We start from the raw sequence: 24,684 nt of genomic DNA, 5'->3' as shown, positions 1-24,684 counted from the left end.
CTTTGGGGATACGCAGGTCAAGACACCCAGGAAGCAGGTGCTCGGGGCGCTCCCCTGGCGGCCAGGCGCGGCAGCATGCAGAGTCGCCAGCAGAGGGCGCGAGCGGACTCCTCCAAGGACGCGGCACTGGTCAGGCGGTAAGGCGCCGCCTGGTGGCAGAGTGCAGACCTGTGCGCACTTAGGGACCCCTCTGCTCCTGCACTGTCATCCCCGCTGACCGTCAGCCAGGTCCAGCCAGCCCCACAACCTCTTGTCGGGCTCCTCCCTTCCCTTCCTCCCACCCCATCCTTAGCTTAGCTCTCCAGATCGGGCTTCAGCCTGGCTCCTCTGACTCATGTCCCCTCCCTACCCACCAGGCTCCCCACCACTCCCACTCACAGTTGGCTGATAGCCTCGGGCCCTCAGGCCTTCTGGGCAGGGCCCCTCTCAACCCCTCACCTCCCAGGAATGTCCACTGGGCCCTCTCGGAAAAACGTGGAGGGGAGGGTCTCTTAGGCACCCCCAACCAGGGTCAGGGGTGAGTGGCCTCACCTAGCCAGAGCCTGGCCCTGCCCCACAGATAGTTCTTACAGAGGGTGCAACTTCAGGTCAGCTCCAGGACCCACAGTGACCCACCCTCCCTCCAGGAGACATGCTCTGCTGCTAGGAGACAACTGGTTTAATGCCACAGCCTTTGAGCTTGGCTACCTCTCAACTCCGGGGTGTGACCTGCCAAGTCCAGGGCTCCAAGATTCACCAGGAACCCCTGACCGGGGGAGGCTGGCCTGAGACTTGGGTCTGAGAAAGGAACTTTCTCGGTCTCGGCCTTACAGACGGAGTAGGGGTGAGGGACAGTGGGGGTGCAGTGGGGTGTCCAAGGCGAGTGCTTGGGTGAGTCCAGTCCATACTTGCTTCTTGAAAAGGTGAAGGGAATATAGCGCACCCACCAGGCCGACCTGGGTAGCAGCAGCACAGAGGGTGGGCGCGGTGGGCACTATCTGGGGCAAGGGTCACCATCCTGACCAGCTTCCGGCCCAGTCTGGCTGGGCAGCTGAGGTCTGCTGTCCTTCTGGCCCACAGCCCGTGCGGGGATGTGGGAATGCAGGCGGCTACAGGTGGATGTGGATGTGAGCAGTCAGGGGGGTGGGACAGGGCCAGAGACACCAGTGCCAGGGACGCCCGTGTGGCTGGGGAAGGCCAGTGGAAAGGCGGTGGGGGTAGATTCTGTGGCCTCTGGGAGAGAGGTGGGGGGAGCTGGGAGGAGGCTGAGCTGGGTCCGGGACAGACACAGCTCTGGCCCCAGGGGGCGGGTGGGTAAGGGGCTGGCACCTCCAGGTGGCAAGTTTGGCTGAGGTGGACCTTGGGGGCAGGAAGGGGAGTGTGGGCAAGGGTATTGCTGAACCTGAGGACAGGCTATGTGCCATGAGGCAGGTGAGCTGGCCCCCGGGCCAGGTGCAGGCCCGGCAGCCAGCACCACACTCCCTCTGTGTCCATGATACAAAAGACATATACAAAAATAATACTCCGCGCACTGGGGGCGGGCCCCCCACAGTGCTCCCCGGCACCTTCGGCGGCACGGCGAGCCCGCAAGGCCAGGTCTAGCTGTCATCCTCCATCCGCCTCGGGTTCTTGGAATGAAACTTGTTCATGAGTTCCTCCAGCTCCGACCCACCATGCTGCCTCTAGGAACGGGAATGGGGCGGTGTCAGCCTCGGAGACCCGCAGGCAGGTCAGGCCAGGCGGCGGGGAGCAGGTGGGGGAAGGGAGGCGCGGGGGGCGGGGGGTGGGGTGCCCGCTCACCTCCAGGACCGCCTTCTGCACAGTGAGCTGGCTGTACACACGGTGGCCCTCCTCTCCGCACACCTTCTTCAGCTCGTCTTTGTTGAGCGAGAAGAGCTGGGGCCCGGTCAAGATGCCCAGATTGTCCACGATCCTGCGGGGATGGACGGGGGAGTGGGCGTGGCGGCCGTGAGGACCGGCCCTGGCGTGGGCGTGGGCTTGCCGGCCTCGCCCCCCACGCTGGCTGACACCTGCGGCCACCTGCCCGCCCAGCTCACCGCGAGCTGAAGGCCTTGGCTTCCAGCCAGGCGCGGACCTCGTCGGGGCCGGACTCGTAGGTCAGCGGCAGCCGCACGGGCTGGCTGCGCTCCACGCGGAAGTGTCGCTGCGGCTGCGCCTTGATGTGGCTGATCTTCTTGATGAGCTCGTCGTTGACCTCGTCCATGTGGTGGATCAGCTCTGCGGGGCCAGAGGCTCAGGCCCGCCCGCTGGCCCCAGGGCGCCCCTCCCCGGTCGCTCCAGAGGCTCGGCCACCCCCGCCCCCGCCCCCGCTCCCCACTCACCGTCTTTGTTTCCGGCGAAGGTTGGGGGCAGCTTGTGGGAGGGGCTGGCAGGACCCCAGTATTTCAGACCAGCCTGCAAGTGGGGGGCGGGCGGGGGGAAGCGGAGGGGGCGGGGCCCGTCAGCGTCTGTCATCTTCCCTCCAGCAGTGCTGGAGCGACGAGAGTGTGAGGAACCCCTTCCCCCTTTCATTCCCAAGACCTGTCCAGGCCCCCAGCTGGGGGGGGGGGGGGGGAGCCAGACCCCAGGAGCCCCCGCAGCGAGGACTCCAGGCCTAGGATGGGTCTTTCCCAGCGCCTGCCTGCACCTGCACCCTCTCGCGGCCCCTGCGCCCAGCGTGCAGTGGGACAGAGCAGACCCCCATCACCTGCTCGAGGGGAGCGCCCACGTCCTCTGGCCGGGTCTCATCCAGGATATTGTGGGGCACGTAGCCTGCCTGGCCGCTGCGACTGCGAAGCTTCCACCACTGGTGGCCGTCTTCCAGCACCTGTGGAGGCCACATACCCGCTGTCACCACTGGACAACAGGTACCCACCCGCAGGCCGTGGGCACAAGTGGGGGTGCGGGACCACCAGTACGCACCCCTCTGTGCAGATGGTTCAGCGACAGACAGCTTGGGCATCTCTCCCTGAGCCCACCCCTGAAGTCCTATGACCCTGAGTAACCTTCCAGCCCACCTGTCGAAGCCCCCCCAGCATCCTGAGCGAGGTGCCCCCCAGCCTCGCTGCAGGTACAGATCGCCCACCTCGGCTCACTCCACTTTCCTCTCCCCGTGGGTGACCTAGATTTCGGGTTGGCACCAAACCCAGGTTGTGCCTCCTGGGGGAACTCCAGGGCTGGGCACGGGTGACAAGCCCCTGCTGTGTTGGAGGGTTCCCCAGTCAGCGCCGGGAGAGCCCACTCTGTCCTGAACCCAACACAGGACACCCTGAGTCCCCCCAAGACCTCTGAAGGAGGGAGCCCCTCACCCAGTATCCGGTGGGGGTGGGACCAGGGCTGTGGATCCAGACTGGAGCTCAGGGTGGGGTACTGGGGAAAGTGGTGGCACACAGCCAGGTCCTAGGGTCATGGATCTGCCCCCACCCACTCCCCCTGCCTCCCCAGGGCAGTCCCCTCCCCCCGGGCACCCACTCACCTCCAGGACCTCATCCTTGAGCACTGACAGCTCGTTGGCATTCCGGGCTGTGAAGTCGTAGAGGACCTTGACGTACTTGGCCATGGCTGGTATGGAGTCGTAGCCCCTGTGTGGAACAGGAGGGGCAGAGGCCCAAGGGCTAGGTCAGGGTCTCCTCCGGAACCTGGGGCCGGGGCTGGGAGGGAACAGCTTCTCGGGCGCGTGGCTGCCTCCAGCTCCACTCTCCAAGGTCGCAGTGGAGAGAGCTTCAGTTTCTCAGCCGGGAATGGAAACTGTGACAGCCCCAGAGCGTCTGGGGCCCCTGCGCAGAGGCGGGGGCCAGGTGGAGTGGGGGCGGCGGAGGTGGAGGCGGCAGGACCCGGGGGCCTTGGGCGCAGTTAGCAAGGCTGGCCCCAGCCCAGGCCACCTCAGGGGTCTCCAGGCCCAACCCCCAGGGTAACGAGAGCCCGAGTGTGTACACAGGGTCATGGCTGTCCCTGGAAAGCAGCTGACCAAGGAGGAAGGGCTGAATGTTTTCAGAGCCATGGCCCCTTTGAGCAGTGCAGACAATGCAGAAGCACCACAGTGAAGGGGTGTCCATGGGCCTCGGGGAACAGGGGCGGAGCAGGGGGCACAGGGGAAGGGCTGTCCATGGGCCTCAGGGGACAGGGGCGGGGCGGGGGGCACAGGGGAAGCGCGCTGGCTGGCCGCGTCTAGACCGCAGCTCAGAGCGAGCCTGTGGCTGCCCTCCAGCCCAGGCCAGCCCTCCTGGGCAGTCCTGGCCCCTGGCCATCAGGGTTCCTCCCTCATCCAGGTGCAGGTCTGAGGACATGGGGGATGTGAGGGGTCTGAGGCCGCAGTACCCCCAGGGGCCTTGGCAGGAGCTGTCAGGATTGGCCAGGTCAAAGGAGGAAAATGTTTCTTAAGATGTGGCCCCAGGACAGGGACCCTGGGCACCAGGCTGGTGATGTGGGGCAAAGGGAGGGCACACTTGTTAAAACAGGGACTTGGGGCCCCTCCTCTCCTTGAGACTGAATCCTGGGGTCAGGTCTGGCAGCGGGGCAAGCTCCTCAGATAGACCTGGGCCAGGGGTGAGAACAGGTCCTGGGTCTGTGGAATGTGGTCTTTAGAAATGTGTGTTGGGGGTGGGGGTCGGAGGTTGGGAGAGCCTGTCTAGCCCAGACCTCCGTTTACTCCTCCCTCTCTGAGGTTGGGCCTCAGTCAACCCCAACAGGGTGGCAGGAACTGGCAAAACACTTAAGCTCAGGATTGAGTACATTTCTAACCACAACTCTAAAGCACAAAATGTGATGGCACCAGGAGAGATGACCTGTGAGGGTAGTGAGTTTATAAGTGGCTTTTGCCATTTTTCTTTAAATTGTATATCATAGGGCCCTGGCTGATTGGCTTAGTAGTAGAGCATCATCCTGGTGTGTGGATGTCCCAGGTTCGATTCCCAGTCAGTGCACACAGGAGAAGTGACTTATCTTCTTCTCCACCGCCCCTCTCCCCCTCCCCCTCTCCTATCCCGCAGCCATGGCTTGATTGATTGGAGCACATTGGCCCTGGGCGCTTAGGATGGCTTCCTGGAGCCTCTGTCTCAGGTGCTAAAAATAGCTCCATTGCCAGCATGGCCCAAGATAGGCAGAGTATGGGCCCAAGATGGAGGTTGCTGGGTGGATCCCGGTTGGGGTGCATGCGGGAGTCTATCTCTTTATCTCCCCTCTCACTTGGAAAAAGAAGGAAAAAAAACTATGTTATAAAGGTAGAAGAAAAGCTGGTTCCAGTTTGCCAAGTGCTGTTTTGAACCACACGAACAAGGCGTTTGCTGCCCCCTGGTGGCAGTGCACTCAGAGCCTCCGTTCTGAAGGGCGGATGTCACAGTCCCTCAGGTGGAGAGGAACTTACCTGTGAGCGTGAGAGGCGCTGACTGGGGGGAGGACGTCTCCAGGGGGTGTGGGCTCAGGGACAAGGCTGTGCTTGGGGGAGTTTCGGGAGTTTCGAAAGGACCGTCGTCTTGCTGGAGTCGGCTGCGGGGAAAGGGGGCCACCTGGGCTTGGTATGGGGGGTGAGGGTCAGGCCAGCAGGGTGGGGGACAGGGGAGACAGCTGCAGCGGTGAGGGTAGTGGGAGGAGGCGGGCTGAGGAGGCCAGAGGGCTGGCCCATGGCTCTGACCTCATCACCAGGGGCGGGGGCCAGCCCCTCCACTTCCCAGGGCGCCTCCTGCAGCACGTCCAGCGGTGGCTCCCAGCCGCTGTGGAACTTGGGCACGTAGAGGAGCACCTGGGGCTCCCGAGGCCACTCGGAGCTGGAGTGGGAGATCCGGGGTGAGCCATCCATGCCCACCTGCCAGCACCGGCCCCACCTAGAACCCCTAGGAGAGGCGGCGGGGGACCCCATTCGGATGCTGTACCGGGGGCGTGTCCAGGTCTCCCCCAGAGATTCCCACAGCGCCATCTCCTTGGGGACTAGGTGGCCCCGCAGGAAGGCCACGGCGTCTCGGGAGAGCAGGGGGCTGGAGACCGAGTGTGCGATGTCTGGGCCACCGCAGGTGCTGACGATCTGGGGCACAGTCTGGTTCAGAGGGGATCTCACCTGCGGGGACCCAGCCCTGCCCCCATCCCGCAGCAGCACCACGAGCCAGCCCTCTGTGCCCACCACACGGAGGACACTTGCTGCCCCCACCCTCAGCCAGGGGGCCAGCCCAACCTCCCCGCTGCCCGGCCCGCCCGCCCGCCCGCCCGCCGGCCTCAGGCACCAGGTCCAGAGGCCCGAAGAGGAAGTGCACGAGCTCGGCCGCACTGGGGTTCTGGATGTGCTTCTGCAGCTTGGCCTGCGGGCAGGGGGCGCCAGTGAGCAAGGGGCCGACACGCTGGGTGGGCGGACATAGACCCCGGCCCTCCACCCGCGGTGTCAGCACAGAGCACGGGGCCGGAGGGTGGGCTGCTGGACTCACAAGCAGGTTGATGGCCAGCTTGGTTTTCTGGAAACAGTCAACAAACTCGGCCTCGGAGGGGGGCCGCGCTCGCAGCGTGAGGACACCCTCTGCAACGTGGGGCGGGGGCGCTGTGAGCCTGGCTGCCCCCTCCCCCGTCATTGCCCAGCGGGTTTGCCTTCAGTCTGATGCTGCCCCCCCCTCCACGTTTCCGCCCCCCCTCCATGTTTCCGCCCCCTCCCCTCCTCCCCCAATCCCTCCGCCGCCCCTCCCCCAGCACCTGCAGGCCCTTTCTTCCCCTTCTTCTTCCCCTTCTTGCGCTGGTTCAGCTGCTTGAACGCCTCCGACGCCTTCTGCAGTCGCGCCACAAACCATTCGATGTCGTCCAGGGCACAGTTGAGAATTTGCTGGGGTCAGAGCAGGGGCAAGGGGTCAGCCAGGCACCCACACCGTGGCAGAGACGGCCGCCCTGGGCTGCCTCACGGTCCCTGGCCTGGGGGAGGGGTGGGTGCAGGCCGGGGTGGGGCACCCTCCCACCCCAAGAGAGACCCACCGTCTCCTTCTCTATCCTCTGAGCCAGCACAGCCCGCGGCGGCTCCTCGTCCTGCGACTCTTGACGGCGGAAACCTGGAGGGGGCGGCGGGGGGGGGGGGCAAGGGCAGAGCAGCTGCTGACCGCTGAGTCCCCCACGGACCACGGCAGCCTCCAGCCCAGGCCCCTCGGCCCACCTGGCTCACTGGGAGGCACTGGTGGGCCCACGCGGTTCTTGGGGGGAGAAGAGTCCCGGGCGTAGTGCTGGAAGGGTACGGGAGCGGGGGCCTGGGGCGGAGGCAGCACCGACAGCCGCTGCCGGATCTTTTCCTGGTGGCCCCTGGAGGGCGGAGAGGCGTTCAGCGGCCTGGCCCCGCGGGGCGGCCCCTTCCCCGGGTCCCCCGGCCACACCTACTTCAGGGTCTGGGGTCGCATCTTCTTCCCCAGGCGGCAGTCGGCCAGCGCGCTCTCGATGTCCTCGTGCACCAGCTCGGCCTGGTGGGGGACCCGGCGGTGTCAGGCTGGCTCGGGGTGGGGGACGCTCCACCCACCCGGCCAGCCGGCCGCCCCTGCTCACCTCCACCTCGTCGCAGTGGAAGAAGTGGATGTCGGGCTTGCTCTGCTCTGAGTCCTGGCACACGAGCAGCAGCACCGACGGGTAGCGCAGCTGGTTGAGCACGGTCTGGGTGTGCCGCACGGTGGGCAGCGGGAAGTTCTCCAACTCCTCCTGGGAGACAGGGGGTCACGCGCACACGTGGGAGTCCCAGACGTGAGCAAACACAGGTCGGGAAATGGGCATGGGCTCACAGCCACGGACATCACACAGTGCCACGGGCATGGGCGTGACTGTGGCCCAGCACATGGGGTTTGTGTCACGGACGCAAGACACAAGCATAACTTGCAGGCATAGAAAAAGGACATGGCCTAGAGATGTACACAGACATGGACTCCACCGAGCGGTGGCCACAACTGTACAGACCCCGGGCCCAGCCCGGCCCAGCCCAGCTGGGACAGCTGGTGCCCAGGCTCCTGCAGAGGCGCACACGTGGCCCTGTGTGATGTGGCTTCCTGGACTCTCAGCCCCGTCCAGTGCTCCCTGCCGGCCTGCCCTTCACCCTGGTCCTGATCCTGCCGCTGCAGAGAGGCCCAGCTGGGCATCCTGGTCATGCCTCTGCCTGCCCCCAGGGACAGGGGGAGGCCTTCCCTGCCGCTGCCGCTGCCGCTGCTCTACCTGGGACTCCATGTCCAGCAGCCGCAGTGACTGGTCATGCCTCTGCCTGCCCCCAGGGACAGGTGGAGGCCTTCCCTGCCGCTGCCGCTGCTCTACCTGGGACTCCATGTCCAGCAGCCGCAGTGACTGATCATGCATCTGCCTGCCCCCAGGGACAGGTGGAGGCCTTCCCTGCCCCTGCCGCTGCCGCTGCCGCTGCTCTACCTGGGACTCCATGTCCAGCAGCCGCAGTGACTGGTCATTGACCTGCAGCAGCATCTCCTGGGTCCAGATCTTCTCCTTGGAGCTCAGCTGCACCAGCTTCCGGATGGCGTCGTCCACAGACACGATGGCCTCGCTCTTGTCCATGATGAATGTGGCCAAGTGCTGGGGGCAGGCAGGTGGGTGGTCACTCTGGGCAGGGCCCTCCTTGTGCCAACAGCCCGGCCAAGGGGCTGTGCCCAGTGGTCTGGGTGGGGGGAATACACCCTTAGGGTGCCTCTGTTGCACCCTGTGGATATCTGTGGGCCATGCCAAGCCCTGAGAGAGCCTTCACTACCCTATACAAACGGTCCCCACCCACCCCACCTCCTGCTGAGCTCACCACAGGGCGTCCCACCCATCTTCCCCAGCTCTGAGACCACACCCTCCCCAGCTAAAGCATCACTCCATCACTACATCCCTAACCTGCCTTATGCTTTATTTATCACGAACTGGCATCATCTGCATGTGACAACCTTTGTGTTCCCTGTGTGACGGATGGCAGGGATTACTGGCTGCTGGGTTCACTGCTCTGTCCCCAGTGCTGGGACAAGGGGCCAGGCACAGCAGGCCCTCGGTGAATATGCAGGCAATGAGTGAGCATCCTGGCGGCAGTCCTGGGGACCCACGGGCAGCCCAGCACTCCCCTCGCCAGGGCCCTCCTCCTCTCCTGTCTCTCTGAGCTGCCCCCCTCCCTGCCCTGGGTCTGGATTCAGTAAACAAGGCTGGGACAGCTGGGTAAACACTGACACCAACTCCAGACTTGACCGTGAATCCCAACACCACAAAAAGTGTTAGAAGAGAAGAGTGGGTGATTCCTGATGGTCTCACAAAGGCCTTCTTCACGAGGGGATGCAGAAGGAAGAAAGAAAATCCAGGTGCTCAACAAAAAATAAGCCAGTACATTTGACTCAATAAAAATATAAACAGTTCTCCCTGGCAAAAATACCATATGCAAATTTATAAAGAGTGGAAAAAACAGATGTAATAGGTACAGTGAAGGCTGTCATCATATATATAAAGACCAATATGCATCAGAGCCATGGTTCTCACTTTGTTAAAAGCTGTATTAAGACTATACTTTCAGCCTGACCTGTGGTGGCGCAGTGGATAAAGTGTCGACCTGGAAATGCTGAGCTCGCCAGTTCAAAACCCTGGGCTTGCCTGGTCAAGGCACATATGGGAGTTGATGCTTCCAGCTCCTCCCCCCTTCTCTCTCTTTGTGTTTCTCTCCTCTCTCTCCCTCTCTGTCTCTCTCTCCTCTCTAAAAAATAAATAAATAAAATTAAAAAAAAAGACTATACTTTCAGGGATCATTTCTATAGTTTGTTAAAAACTGTATTTTGTTAAATATAATAATTAAGGATACCGCCCTGGCTGGGTAGTTCAGTCGGTTGAGCATTGCCCGATACACCAAGGTTACAGGTTCAATCCCTGGTCAGGGCACATACAAGAATCAACCAATTGAATGCATAGATAAGTGGATCAACAAATCTCTCTCTCTCTCCCTCCCATTGTCTCTCTCTAAAATCACGAAATAAAAATTTAAAAAATAATTAAGGATACCAACAATAAACACATAAGTAAAAGATCACCACCTCAATAGCAAAACTAGCAAAAGACTGAGCCAGAGAGCCTCCAGGCAAACAAGTTCAAGTGACTTTACTGCAGGAAATGTGCGCACTCCCATTGAATGAAAGACTTGCACACTGAAACCCTGAGGCCATTACTGTAGGGATAAATCACCGCTGAATTCTTTACTCCGTCTATGGATCCGTCCTAACAAGTCCTTGTGGGCTGAGATGTGGGGACATGGGAGCCCTCCGGGGAGAGGCTGGGCACGTGGAGAGCTGCCCACGACCTCCTGCCACAGTTCTGCTTGGGTACCCGCGCACGTGTCCTCGGTGGTACAGAGGCCAGGCTGCCCACTGTAGACCCGTTAGTGGTAACAGAAGCTGGACCCAGCCTATGGGTCCCGCAGCAGGTTGGAGAGGTAAGTGGGCAGGGACACACCACGGAACAGAAGGCAGCTGATGTCTGCGGAACCCACGTTAGCGACACGCGGCCTCCCCAAACCAGACAAAACCACGCCACTGGGCCCAAGACAGGCCAGTAAACCTCAAATGAGTGAGACCACACAGAGCAGGTTCTCTGACTGTAACAGAATCAAACTAGAAGCCAGTAACAAAAAGATAACTGGAAACCCCTCCCAAGTATTGGAAATTAAACAATGGACTTCTAAATAACCCATGGGTCAAAGAAGTCACGAGGAAAATTAGAAAGTACAGGTGACCTTCGAACAGCATGAGGGTTGGGGGCACTGACCCTCATGCATTTGAAAACCCGAGTATAGCTTTTCTTTTCTTTTTTTTTAGGTGAGAGGTGGGGAAATAGTAAGGCAGACTCCCACATGTACCCCAACTGGGATCTGCCGGGCAACCCCATCTGGGGCCAATGCTCAAGTACTGAGCTATTTTTAGCACCTGAGGCTGTCAGGGCCATGGGCCATGCCTGAACCAATTGAGCCACTGATTGCAGAAGAGGAAGAGGAAGAGAGAGAAAAGGGGGAGAAGGGGAAGAGGGACAGGGGGAGAAGCAGATGGTTGCTTCTCCTGTATGCCCTGACTGGGAATTGAACCCGGGGCTTCCATACTCCGGCCTGACACTCTATCCATGGAGCCACTGGCCAGGGCCTGAGAATAGCTTTTTTTTTTTTTTTTTACAGAGGCAGAGATAGACAGGGACAGACAGACAGGAACGGAGAGAGATGAGAAGCATCAATTATCAGTTTCTTGTTGCGCGTTGCGACTTCTTAGTTGTTCATTGATTGCTTTCTCACATGTGCCTTGACCGTGGGCCTTCAGCAGACCGAGTAACCCCCTGCTGGAGCCAGCGACCTTGGGTCCAAGCTGGTGAGCTCTTTGCTCAAGCCAGATGAGCCCGTGCTCAAGCTGGCGACCTCGGGGTCTCGAACCTGGGTCCTTCCGCATCCCAGTCCGACGCTCTATCCACTGCGCCACCACCTGGTCAGGCGAGAATAGCTTTTGACTCCCCCAAACCTTAACTACTAATAGCCTACTGTTGACCAGAAGCCTCACCGGTAACATGAACACTTGGTTAACATACATTTTGTATGTTATATGTATTACATGTTGTCTGTCTTCTTACAACAAAGTAAGCTAGAGGAAAGAAAATGCTTTTTTAATTTTGACAGAGAGTCAGAGAAAGGGACAGATAGGGACAGACAGGGAGGAGAGAGATGAGAAGCATCAGTTATTCGTTGCGCCACCTTAATTGTTCATTGATTGCTTTCTCATATGTGCCTTGACCGGGGACTCCAGCAGAGCGAGTGACCCCTTGCTCAAGCCAGTGTCCTTGGGCTCAAGCCAGTGACTTTGAGCTTCAAGCCAGTGACCTTTGGGTTCAAGCTAGCGACCATGGGGTCACGTCTATGATCATACACTCAAGCCAGTGACCCTGTGCTCAAGGTGGTGAGCCCATGCTCAAGCCCGCGACCTCAGGGTTTTGAACCAGGGTCCTCTGTGTCCCAGTCCAATGCTCTATCAACTACGCCACCGCCTGGTCAGGCGAGAAAAGAAAATATTATTAAGAAAAATTATGCCTGACCAGGCGGTGGCGCAGTGAATAGAGCGTCGGACTGGGATGTGGAGGACCCAGGTTCAAGACCCCGAGGTTGCCAGGTTGAGTGCAGACTCATCTGGTTTGACCAAGGCTCACCAGCTTGAGCCCAAGGTCGCTGGCTCGAACAAGGAGTCACTCAGTCTGCTGTAGCTCTCCGGCCAAGACCCATATGAGAAATCAATCAATGAACAACTAAGGTGCCGCAATGAAGAATTGATGCTTCTCATCTCTCTCCCTTCCTGGCTGTCTGTCCCTATCTGTCCCTCTGTCTGACTCTGTCACAAAAAAAAAAAAAAAAAAAAAAAAAAAAGGAAGAAAAAATTAGTATTTATTGGGAAAAAAATCCATGTATAAATGGACTCACACAATTCAAACTCATTTTGTTCAAAGGTCAACTGGATTCTGAACTGAATAATAATAAAACCATGCACATCAAAGCTTAGGGGTATAACGTAAGTAGTTCTTTGAGGGAGCTTTTCAGGTTTAAATGAATATGTTAGAAAAGAAAGAGGCCTGACCTGTGGTGGTGCAGTGGAGGAAGTGTTGACCTGGAATGCTGAGGTTGCTGGTTCGAAATCCCAGGTGTACCTGGTCAAGGCATATATAAGAAGCAACTACAAGTTGATGCTTCCTGCTTCACTCCCTGCCTCTCTCTCTCTCTCAAATTAATAAATAGTCCTGGCCAGATAGCTCGGTTCGTTAAAGGATTGCCCCTAAGTGCAGAGGTTGCTGGTTCAATCCTCGGTCAGAGCACATACTGGAACAGATGTTCCTGTCTCTCTCCTGCTCTCTCCGTTCCTCTCTCTAAAATCAATAAAATGAACATTAAAAATAATAATAAAAAATAAAACCAATAAATAAAACTTAAAAAAAAATATCAAAGATCTAAGCATGCTCCTCAAAAAATGAGAAAAACACAAACAAAACCCAAGAGTAAGTGGAAATGGAAATTAAGACCAGAAATGGATAAACTAGAAAACAGACAGACAATGGAGAAAAATGAACAAAACCCAAAGCTGGTTCAGAAAAGATTAATGAGATGGCCTGACCAGGCAGTGCAGTGGATAGCGTGTTGGACTGGGACGCAGGGGACCCGAGGTTTGAGACCCCGAGGTCATCAGCTTAAGCGCAGGTTCATCCTGCGTGAGCGCGGGCTCACCAGTTTGAACATGGGGTCGCTGGCTTGAGCAAGGGGTCACTGACTCTGCTGTAGCCCCCTGGTCAAAACACATATGAGAAAGCAATAAATGAACAACTAAGGAGACTAAGGAACCGCAACAAAGAATTGATGCTGCCTGACCAGGTGGTGGCGCAGTGGATAGAACGTTGGACTGGAATGCCGAGGACCTAGGTTCGAGAACCTGAGGTCGCCAGCTTGAGCGCAGGCTCATCTGGTTTGAGCAAAGCTCACCAGCTTGGACCCAAGGTTGCTGGCTTGAACAAAGGGTTACTCAGTCTGCTGAAGCCCCACGGTCAAGGCACATATGAGAAAGCAATCAATGAACAACTAAGGTGTTGCAACGAAAATCTGACGATTGATGCTTCTCATCTTTCTCCATTCCTGTCTGTCTGTCCCTATCTATCCCTCTGACTCTCTCTCTCTCTAAAAAAAAAAAAAAAAAAAAAAAAAGAATTGATGCTTCTCATCTCTTTCACTTCCTGTTTGTCTGTCCCTATCTGTCCCTATCTGTCCCTCTCTCCGTCTCTGTAACAACAACAACAAAAAAGATTAACGAGATTGATAAACCCCTAGCAAGACTGATCAAGAAAAAAAATAGACAAAACAAATTACCAAATAACCATGAGGGTAGAGGGGCCATCACTACAGACCTCACAGGCATGAAAGCAGATATATAATCAAAAACCTTCCCACACCTGACCAGATGGTGGCACAGTGGATAGAGCGTTGGCTTGGGACACTGAGGACCCAGGTTTGTAATGCTGAGGTCGCCAGCTTGAGCGTGGGGATCACAGACATGACCCCATGGTTGCTGGCTCGAAGCCCAAGATCACTGGCTTGAGCCCAAGGTGGCTGGCTTGAGCAAGGGTCACCAGTTCAGGTAGACCCAGCCCCCTCAAGGCACATATGAGAAAGCAATCAATAAACAACCCAGTTGCCACAACTACAAGTTGATGTTTCTCATCTCTCTCCCTTCTTATCTGTCCCTGTCTGTCTCTCTAAAAACAAAAACAAAAAACCTTCCCGCAAAGAAACCCCAACCTCAGAGGGCCTCACAGGGTAATCCTAACAAATATTAAGGCAGAAGTAATAACAATCTTTCATCAACTCTTTCTGAAAACAGCACTTCCTCACTCTATAAGGCCAGTATACCTAACACCAAAGCCTGCCAACAGCAACACAGGAAAATACATTTATAGACCAATATCTTTAATAAACACTAATCAAAAAAAAAAAAAAAAAAGAAAATCCTTAACAAGTGTTAGCAAATTAGTTCACCTATATATAACAAGGTTAATACACCACGAATACATAAGGTTTATCCAGAGGCAGATTAAGGTTGGTTGAGGCTCCAGTGCAGAAGACAATATTGGGCCCCTTACATTAGAAAAAGTATAAAGTTGGAGTTTTGTGGGGCCCTTCAGAAGTTGGGGCTCAAGGCGTGTGCCTGGTGCACCCGCTGTTAAATCCGCCTCTGGGTTTACCCCAGAAATGCAAAGTTAGTTCAATATATATATATTTTAATATCTTTTTCCATCTCTTTACTGTTATTTTTTTTAAATTTAAAAAAAAAATTTATTTATTTTTTACAGAGACAGAGAGTGAGTCAGAGAGAGGGGTAGACAGGGACAGACAGACAGGAATGGAGAGAGATGAGAAGCATCAATCATTAGTTTTTCATTGCGTGTTGCAACACCTTAGTTGTTTATTGATTGCTTTCTCATATGTGCCTTGACCGCGGGCCTTCAGCAGACTGAGTAACCCCTTGCTGGAGCCAGCGACCTTGGGCTCAAGCTGGTGGAATTTTGCTCAAACCAGATGAGCCTGCGCTCAAGCTGGCAACCTCAGGGTCTCGAACCTGGTTCCTCTGCATCCCAGTCCGACGCTCTATCCACTGCGCCACCACCTGGTCAGGCTTTTTAAAATTTTTAATTTAATTTTATTTATTCATTTTTAGAGAGGAGAGAGAGAGGGAGAGAGAGAGACAGAGAGGGAGAGAGAGGAGAGAGAGAGACAGAGAGAGAGAGAAGGGGGAGGAGCTGGAAGCATCAACTCCCATATGTGCCTTGACCAGGCAAGCCCAGGGTTTTGAACCGGCGACCTCAGCATTTCCAGGTCGACACTTTTTCCACTGTGCCACCACAGGTCAGGCAAGTTCAGTATTTTTAAAAAAGAAGAGGCCCTGGCCGGTTGGCTCAGTGGTAGAGCATCGGCCTGGTGTGCAGGAGTCCCGGGTTCGATTCCTGGCCAGGGCACACAGGAGAAGCGCCCATCTGGTTCTCCACCCCTCCCCCTCTCCTTCCTCTCTGTCTCTCTCTTCCCCTCCCGCAGCCAAGGCTCCATTGGAGCAAAGTTGGCCCGGGCACTGAGGATGGCTCTGTGGCCTCTGCCTCAGGCGCTAGAATGGCTCTGATTGCAGCAGAGAGATGCCCCAGATGGGCAGAGCATCGCCCCCTGGTGGGTGTGCCGGGTGGATCCCGGTGGGGCGCATGCGGGAGTCTGTCTGCCTCCCGGTTTCCAACTTCAGAAAAATACAAAAAAAAAAAAAAAAAAAAAAAAAAGAAGGAATAAAACCCAACTAGTGTGATTCAGAAAAAAACATTCAATAAGATTCACCCTCGCCTGACCTGTGGTGGCGCAGTGGATAAAACATCGACCTGGAACGCTGAGGTCGCCGGTTCAAAACCCTGGGCTTGCCTGGTCAAGGCACATATGGGAGTTGATGCTTCCTGCTCCTCCTCCCTTCCTCTCTCTCTTTCTCTCTGTCTCACTCTCTCTCCTCTCTAAAATGAATTAATAAATAAAAAAAATTTAAAAAAAGATTCACCCCCCTTTCATGATAAAATGTCTCAGCACACAGAGAGTGGAAAGGAACCTTCTTCACCCACAAGGGCAGCTACAAAAACACGCACAGCGTGGATAATGGGGACAGCTGTCTTCTAAGACTTGACGCAAGTCCAGGGCCGGGATTCTATTAAGTGTTGTCCAGGTGGTCCTGGCCAGGGCAGTCAAGGAATAAAAACAGAGTGGCTAAAATATATAAAATATTAAGTCTAGCCTGACCAGGCGGTGCTGCAGTGAATAGAGCGTGGGACTGGGATGCAGAGATCGCCAGGTTCGAAACTCTGAGGTCGCTGGCTTGAGTATGGGCTCACCAGCTTGAGCATGGGGTTGCTGACTTGAGTGCAGGATCATAGATATGACCCCATGACCGCTGGCTTGAGCCCAAAGAACGCTGGCTTGAGCAAGGGGTCACTGGCTCACCTGGAGCCCACCGGCCAAGACACGTATGAGAAAGCAATCAGTGAACAGGTGAGGTGCTGCAGCTAGGAGTTGATGCTTCTCATCTCTCTCCCTTCCTGTCTGTCTGTCCCTCTCACACTAAAAAAAAAAGAAAGAAAGAAAGAAAGAAAGAAAAGAAAAGAAAAAAAAGAAATTAAGTCCAGTCTTTATTTTCAGACAACATGGATGTGTACCCAGAAAATGCAATGAATCCACAAGGAAAACCCTTGAAAAAAATCAAGGAATTCAGCCAGGACTCCAGGCACTGGGTTACTTTACAGAAACTCAGTTATTTTTGTTTATTTGTTTGCTTTTAATTTATTTATTGGTTGATTTTAGAGAGACAGAGAAAGGGAGGGGAGACAGAGAGAGAGAGAGAGAGAGAGAGAGGCATTCATTTGTTGTTCCACTTACAGAGTTGTATCCTCACTGATGGCTTCCCGTGTTTGCCTGGATCAGTGATTGAACCCAAAACCTTGGCATTGTGGGGACAGTGCTCTAACCGACTGAGCTAACTGGTCAGGGCTCAGGAATCCAATTTATTTTCTACAGGCTAGCAACAGACAATAGGAAAATGAAATTTTTATAAAAGAATGCCATTTATAACAGCCCATTAAAGGCCAAATACGGAAGAACTCGACAGTGAAACCCAGAAAGAATCAAAGAGAACCCAGAAGACCCCTTGTGAGTGTTCAGGGATCGGAGAGCCTCAACTCTGTTACAGTGCCAATACTCCCAAAGTGGATCCATAGATTTGACTCAATGCCAATCAAAATTTCAGCAGACTTTTTTTTTGGGGGGGATAGAACTAGACAATTTGATTCTACAATATAAACACAAGTCCAAAGAACTGAGAATAGTCAGAAAAATCTTGAAGAAAAACAACAAAACTGAAAGACTCACATTGCCTAAACTATAATGAGTAAAAACAATGCCCCAGAGAGGCTGACTGGACTGGTGGTGGCGTAGTGGACAGAGCCCCGACCTGGGACGCTGAGGTCCCAGGTTCAAAACCCTGAGATTGCTGGCTTGAGCGCGGGGTCACCAGCTTGAGCACGGGATCGTCAACATGATCCCTGGGTTGCTGGCTTGAGTCCAAAGGTTGTTGGCTTGAAGCCCAAGGTCGCTGGCTTGAGCAAGGGGTCAATGGCTCGGCTGGAGCCCCCCAGTCAAGGCATGTATGAGAAAGCAATCAGTGAACACCCAAGGTGCTGCAGCTAGGAGTGGATGCTTCTCATCTCTCTCCTTTCCTCTCTGTCCCTGTCTGTCCCTCTCTCTCTCTCTCTCTCTCTCAAAAAAGTCACAGAGAGTCCAAAGAATAAGAGGCCCAGCCATATCCGATTCACCAATTTCTGACAAAGGCACCAAAGCAATCCAATAGGGGAAAGAATGTCCTTTTAACATAAATGCATACTCTTATGGGAGGAAAAATTAGCCTTGAGTTCACACCATACCTGAAAGTGAATTTAAAGTGGCTCATTGCCTGACCTGTGGTGATGCAATGGAACGCTGAGGTCGCAGGTTCAAAACCCCGGGCTTGCCCTGTCAGGGCACCTACGAGAAGCAATTCTCGTACTAGGAGTTGATGTTTCCCGTTCCCCTCCCCCCTTATCTCTCTCTCTCTCTCTCCTCTCTTTAAAATTCAATAAATAAAATCTAAAAAGAAGTAAGTAAAGTGGCTCATAGACCGAACTGTAAAAACAAAGCCTGAAGTATGAAGCGTCCAGAAAACCCAGGAGGAAATACCTTCAGCGCCTCTGGCCATGACAACAACAACAACAACAAAACCCCAACTATAAACCAAAAAACACCATGGGTGTGACCAGATGTCATCAAAAGTCAACGTTCCTGCTCACCCAAAGACAGCTATGCCAATGAACTGACAGGCCACCCGCCCAGTGAGTGGACAGGACCTTCCCGCTCACAAGGGGCAACGGGCCTGCCCGTCAGAGTGACCAGAACGGGGTCACCCGAAGGAGCCAGGCCCCCCCGCCCCCAACCTTCCTGTTTCCTTCACATAATCTTACAAGCAGAACGAGGGTCGTTATTGGCTGTGTGATTTCATTTAAGGGAGAGATGACCTGGGACCCGGGGACGGAGCAGCGCTCCTTGAGGTCCGGGTGGGGACAGCTGCCACCACACAGGGTCAGCACCAGCCGTTTGTGGGGAGGGGGCCCTCCTGTGTTCTGGGTGGTGGCGATGCAAGTCTAACAGACACCCACACCCTCCCGCTTTCATCGTCAACGTTTCTGATGTTAATTTAGAACACTGTAAAAACCAAACCAAACCAAACCCCGACACTTGGTTGCAAGGGTTCCTCATTGCCAGAGTGGATCTGACCTCACCTTTCTCTCACCCTCTCTCCGTGCCTCAGTTTCCTCACCTGGGAGGAGCAGGTAAACCCTGCCCGTGCCCCAGCCTTGCTGGGTGCAAGAAAGGCAGAAGACGCACCCCTGGACTGGGGTCCCCCCCACAGGCCAGCTTGGACCAAAGTCCAGGAGAGGAGCCAGGAGGCCCCGGGGGCATCAGTGGCTCCTCACCGAGGAGGGCAGAGTCCCCTCCCTTCAGAGGTGTGTCGGAGCTGCCTGAGAACGAGTGGGATACAGCTGACCCCTCCACCCTCCGTGCCCTGACCCTGGACACTGAGTCAGTAGCGGTCACCAGTGGGGCAGCACCAAATGGCCCCACCTGCCCAGGCTGGTGGGGGAGGGCCGGTTACCCAACACGGCTCCGTTCAAGAGCCCGAGGGACTCCCAGTGTCTCTGTGAACCCATTGTATAGATGAGGGAACCGAGGGTCAGAAAGCAGTGACATGCCTGACCTCTGCGGGTGGGGAGGGCCCTTGGGGGAGGGAAGTATTAGCCTTCCTGGTCCAGAGCCCCCATCATGCTGGTCCAGGCCCCCCACCTTCCTGATCAGGGCCCCCCACCTTCCTGGTCCAGGGCCCCCACCTTCCTGATCAGGGCCCCCCACCTTCCTGGTCCAGGGCCCCCACCTTCCTGATCAGGGCCCCCCACCTTCCTGGTCCAGGGCCCCCCACCTTCCTGGTCCAGGGCCCCCCACCTTCCTGGTCCAGGGCCCCCACCTTCCTGGTCCAGGGCCCCCATCATGCTGGTCCAGGGCCCCCACCTTCCTGGTCCAGAGCCCCCATCATGCTGGTCCAGGGCCCCCCACCTTCCTGATCAGGGCCCCCACACACACCTTTCTCTTTAACCATTCCTAGCCCCTGCTGTCCTGCAGGCTTGGACAGTGACCAGGAACAAGGAATGTGGCCAGCTGCCAGGAGCAGGAAGGTCATTTAGAAAACAGATTTCCCAAGTTCGAAGTGTGAGTTAAAACCAACCTCGGAGGAAACGCCCCACCCTAGCGCCCTAGCGCCCTAGCGCCCTAGCCACTGGTCTGGAGAGCAGCGGACCAAGCTTGACTCTCCCCAAACAGCTGGTCAGTCAGGCCTCTGAGGCTGTCCCTGCAGGAGCTCAATACAGGGCACCTCCGTTCCATCTCTACCCTCAAGTTCAGTTCCTTGTTTTGGAGCCAGGGTGACAATTTCATTCCCACTGGGCCTTCCTCCCATCTGAGGGCTGCCAGACAGCACTCAGGGCTTGGCCCCACCTGTGCTGTGTTGGCCACCAGAACTTTTTCTCCGTAACATGAACCAGGGCTCCCTATGTCCCCCAGACTGTGAGCTCCCCAGAACTGGAGGAGGACCCCCCCTCCACTGTGGTTGACCCCAGGTCCTGTGGGGCAGTCCCTGGCTCTGGTCGCCTGCTGCGGTGTCAGAACTGGAGGAAGACCCCCCCACTGTGGTTGACCCCAGGTCCTGTGGGGCAGTCCCTGGCTCTGGTTGCCTGCTGCGGGTGTCAGAACTTGGGCTGAGCACTTCTCCCTGGGCCTGTCTTCTCCCTGCCTGGGGACCCTGCAGCACTGAGTGTGGGGTGTTGAGCAGGTTGGGGGGCACCCTGGGCGTCGCCTCACCTGGACGTGGTACTGGGAGGTCTCGTGCATGATGACGTTGGAGTTGGAGTACTTCTTCCTCTGTTCTGAACAGGGAGACGCCAGTCACTCACCCCCAGAGGGCAGACCCTGCGGCCCCTGGGACGAGTGGACGGGACCTCCCAGGCTAGGTCACAGGTCACAGGGAGGGCAGAGTGGAGGCGAGGGATGCTTCTCTGTGGTCCCCTTATAGCCACCAGGAAGGACACAAGGTGCTGGCAGAAGGCGGGCCTCCCTCTGTCCCTGCTCAGATGGGTGACAGCGCACCTGTGACTGGGGTCTGTCACGGTGGGGGTGCAGGGGGCTGCCACACTTTCCTGGGAGAAGGGTTGGACCAGGGATCTCCTCCACCCCAGCTGCCAGCTAACATCTCCCTGCTCTCCTGGCTTTCCAGACAGAGCGCCCTGTCCGTAGACATAAACGAACCAGTGCGTCTGAGGCTGGGCTGGGGGGTGCCGGGGGGGGGGGGGAGAGGCAGCGCTGGGGGGAGGGGAGCTGGCCAGGCGCGCCCTCCGGGAGCAGACACCTGGCACTCAGTCGCGATCAGGTTGCAGCGAGGAGCTCAGCGGAATCAATATTGATGGCCCTGAATTATTAGTAAAGGCCTCTCCCCTTACCACACGGTGAGGGCGGGCTACTCGGGCCTGGCGTTTCGCAGAGGGAGTGACCAAAGCGACTGGTTGATTAGGGTCCAGGAGCCTCCCCCGGACACCCAGGGCTGACCGGCATCTACCCTGGTGGGGGCCCAGCCTTACGGAGCGGGGTGGTGGGTGACACCCTCCCATCCTCAAACGTCACTCACCAAACAGGTCCTTGGCACTCATCTTGGCCACACCGTCAGACCGGCCCAGGCTGCCACTGCAGGGGAGGGGTTGGTGAGGGTGGGGCCCGGCTGCACCCTCCCTGGGACTGCCTGTGGTTGGCGGTGAGAGGAGAGCAGGAGGGGGTGGGGACTCACTTGGCGGCACCGGGGCAGCAGCTTATAGACCCCGACTGGCTCATGATGTCCTCAGTGGTGCCCGGCGGTGGAAGGGCGGATGTCAGTGTGGCCTGAGTCCAGGGTCTAGTGCCTGGCTCACACCTGAGTGGATGGAGAACAGCACTGACACCTCCCGGGGGCCTGGTGGTGGCCTCACCATTCCCAGCTCAAGGCCTGGGTCTTCTCTCCCCCCCTATCCCAGGTCCAGGGGGGGCTGGAGCCCTGACTGCCTGTCCAGATTCCCAGGACCACCTACCTCCACCCCGTGTCCCAGCATGCTATCATTGCGGCCCCATCTCACCCCAGACCCTGAGTCCTCCACAGGGACACCCCCCCCAGGACGGGCCAGCAGCCGGGAACCACTTCCAGAGGCTGTATGGTGGTGGGGCTGCGAGAAGGGTGTCCTGGGGGCTCTGAAAGGGACCGGGGGAGGAAGCCCCTTTAAGCAGAGGTAATGGGGTTGTCATAGGCCCTGAGACATGAGGAGGACAGACCAGGATGAAGCTGCAGCCAGGTCAAGTCCAGAGGAATACCCCTAGGGCCCTGGTCGGCAAACCGAGGCTGGTGACCCACACGCGGCTCTTTGGCCCTTTGAGTGTGGCTCTTCCACAAAATAACCATGTGCGGGCGCTGCCTCGATAAGGAATGTACCTACCTATATAGTTTAAGTTTAAAAAATTTGGCTCTCAAATAGAAATTTCAGTCCTTGCACTGTTGATATCTGGCTCTGTTGACTGAGTTTGCTGACCGCGGGAGAATAGAGCCTGGTGTCCCTGGGTCCGAGCCCCGTGGGGACCTCTCGGCCCACATCACCTGCCTGTCAAACGTGACTGGCAAGTGGTTTCAGTGTTTGGGGTCTGCCATGGTCAGGGGTCACAAATCAGGGGTGCTGGCCTCCAGGACAGGGAGTGGCCCAGGACTTTCTGGTTTGACCAGGTCCTACCTGCAGGGAGGTCACCCAGGAAGTGTGTGCAGTCCAGGGGCCTCCGGTCACCCCCTCCCACCTGCCATGGAGGGTCCTGGCTCTCCGGGGACGGGCAGGGGTGGGGGAATGGCCGGATTCCTCTGTCCATCAGAGCCTTGAGAATGTTCGGAATGCTCATGACCTCAGTGGGCGAGCCTGAGTATTTGCTTAATGGGATTCCTGGCAGGCTGAGCCAAGGGCACCCGGCACGTGTGTCCAGGTACACACACCTGGGTGAAACACAGGCTTGCGGGCACACACAGACATGCACAGGCTGTGACACGGGGCCCCTCCCCTGGGGGAGCCGAGGCTGGGAACCAGGGGCTTTCAGCTCCCTGGGGCGGGGTGGGGAGCATTGGGGCCAGCAGGGAGGTGGGGCCAGGCACTGCCATCAAGTCAGGGAGCAGGTGGGGGAGGGACTAGGCAGTGGGGGAAGAGAGGGACTCTTCAGCTGACTGGGAGGACAGGGGTGCCGTGCGGCCCCAGGGGCCCCCGCCCAGGCTGCACTTTGGTTTTACTGAGGTCATTTTCCGGGTGCAAAGGGAGATCTGAATGAACAGGGGTGCCTGGTCACACAGTGGAGGGGGAGGGGGAGGCGCCAGCAGGGCAGGGAGGGCAGAGGGACAGGCTCCAGGTTCAAATTCCAGCCCTGTAGCCCAGTGACCTTGGGGAGGAGTCAGCCTAAGGCTCAGGGGGAGCCAGATGGGGCCCCGGAATGGGGGAGCCCCTCAGGCTCTGGCTGTGCTCGGGTCTGGGAGCTGTGGTGAGGAAAGGCCCGCCCTGGTGGGAGGGAAAGATAAACTTCGGAAGAGGGACTGGGACAGATGCTCAGTGTGCACCTGGGAGACCAGAGGCGAGCAGGCTGATAGGCTGGGCCAGCCGGAGCTCTGAGCTGTCGAGGCGGGGCACTAGGCAGGGACCGGGAAAAGCCTGGGCAGGGCCATGGGCGGCAGGGTGCGCGCGCGGGCTCCCGCACAGTCGTGGGGGAGGGGAGGCAGTTGGGTCCTGCCTGGGGCAAACTACACCTGGGGTAGGGGCAGAGGTCCGCGAGGAGCCCGGCCTGCCTCCTCCCCTGCACCCAGGCACACCCTCATGCACTGGGGCGGCCCCTGGCCAGCCAGGCCCAGGAAAGAGGAATGTGGGAGAGCCAGAGGGAGGACACCCACAGCCTCTACCAGTCCGCCCACCCCAGATCTGCTCCGCCCCCAGCCTCCTCCTCCCTGAAACTCCCACACCCCTACCGTGACCCGGAGCCTGACCCTCAGCCCGCTCTTCCCCGGCCCTGGGTTTCTTCCTCGCTGACACCCAGGAAGTGCCTCCTGACGTCTGACCCACAAGGAGCTCACCTCAATGGTCCCCGCAGAGGCCCAGCCTGCCGGGGAGTGGGGTGTCGGGTCTTCGAAGACAAGGAGAACCCCCCTCACCACCCTTTCAATGGAGGACCGGGGTTCCCCACACTGAGCCCCAGGGCTGGGATGGGGCGGGCTGACTCATGGGTTCTATCTTAAAAATATCGCCGCGCACCGGCGCCGCCCCGGTACCGGACGGGGCAGGCCTGGCCGCCGCGGGACGGGCTCCTCGCCACGAGCCGGGCACAGCCCCTCGCACCCCGAGCCGGGCACAGCCTCCCTTCCCTGGCACGGCCCGCAGACCCGGGCACAGAGTCCCGTGTCGCACCGCCACCTGGGGACACCGAGGCCCGGGCTGGCCCGCCGTCCGTGCGCGCGGCGCCCGCGTCGTTCCTGCCGAAGCACCCGGCGGGACGCGGCGGGGTCGGCACGCTGCGTCCGTGACCCCGCCGGGCACTCACCTGCTGCTCGCGGCCCGCGCCGCCGCCCGCTGGTCCCCTCGTCCGTGCGTCCGTCTGCCCGTCTGTCGGTGCCCGGCTCCGGCGGGCAAGAGGACGCGCGGCGGGGCTGGGCCGAGCCGGACCGGGGCGGAGCAGCCAGGAGGAACCTGAGCGGCAGGTTGGAACCTGGACACCTCCGGCGCGGGGGTTGCGGGGCGGGGCACGGACGTCGCCGCCCCGCCCCCTGCTCCTGGCCCCGCCCACGGGGCTCCCCGTGGGGGGCCCCCAACACGCACTAATGCCCACCCTGCGGCCCCCAGCTCGTACCCCGCTCCTTGAGCCGGGCGCCCACGGGCGGGTGGGCCAGGTCGGGAGCCTCTTCTGTTGCTGGGGCACGCACGGTGAGTCCCTGAGACCTTCATGTGGCCACAGAGCTGCACCCTAAAAGGGTGGCTGGTGCTGTCAGGTGACTCCAGCCTCAGGTG

At 57.9% G+C, this 24,684-nt stretch overlaps 1 protein-coding gene and 1 pseudogene across 6 annotated transcripts; one reads left to right on the top strand and one right to left on the bottom strand.

Moving 5' to 3' along the window:
* Positions 1-643: 643 nt before the first annotated feature.
* EPS8L2 (EPS8 signaling adaptor L2) lies at positions 644-24,366 on the bottom strand. Of its 6 annotated transcripts, XM_066369854.1 has the most exons (22): positions 24,221-24,338; positions 23,757-23,782; positions 21,426-21,548; positions 21,270-21,325; positions 20,450-20,514; positions 8,335-8,496; positions 7,477-7,626; positions 7,315-7,394; positions 7,097-7,239; positions 6,922-6,995; positions 6,649-6,775; positions 6,390-6,478; positions 6,192-6,266; positions 5,847-5,995; positions 5,609-5,741; positions 5,342-5,463; positions 3,455-3,560; positions 2,687-2,806; positions 2,322-2,394; positions 2,037-2,217; positions 1,780-1,912; positions 644-1,661 (listed from the first exon to the last, which is right to left on the bottom strand). In XM_066369854.1, exons 3-22 carry the CDS (start codon positions 21,467-21,469, stop codon positions 1,578-1,580), a joined length of 2,166 nt encoding a protein of 721 aa, XP_066225951.1. In that variant the 5' UTR covers positions 21,470-21,548; positions 23,757-23,782; positions 24,221-24,338; the 3' UTR covers positions 644-1,577. The 6 variants fall into 6 exon arrangements, with proteins under 6 accessions (XP_066225951.1, XP_066226125.1, XP_066225856.1 ...); XM_066370028.1 differs by lacking the exon at positions 23,757-23,782 and having other exon boundaries at positions 7,106-7,239; positions 24,221-24,366; XM_066369759.1 differs by lacking the exon at positions 23,757-23,782 and having other exon boundaries at positions 24,221-24,365.
* LOC136390124 (small nucleolar RNA U3) lies at positions 9,665-9,764 on the top strand (annotated as a pseudogene).
* Positions 24,367-24,684: the final 318 nt, after the last annotated feature.

Source organism: Saccopteryx leptura, chromosome 1 (assembly GCF_036850995.1).
Source record: "Saccopteryx leptura isolate mSacLep1 chromosome 1, mSacLep1_pri_phased_curated, whole genome shotgun sequence".
NCBI classification, from domain to species: Eukaryota; Metazoa; Chordata; class Mammalia; order Chiroptera; family Emballonuridae; genus Saccopteryx; species Saccopteryx leptura.
The sequence above is the reverse complement of the archived record's forward strand: the minus strand, read 5'-3'. Positions and strand labels throughout refer to the sequence as shown.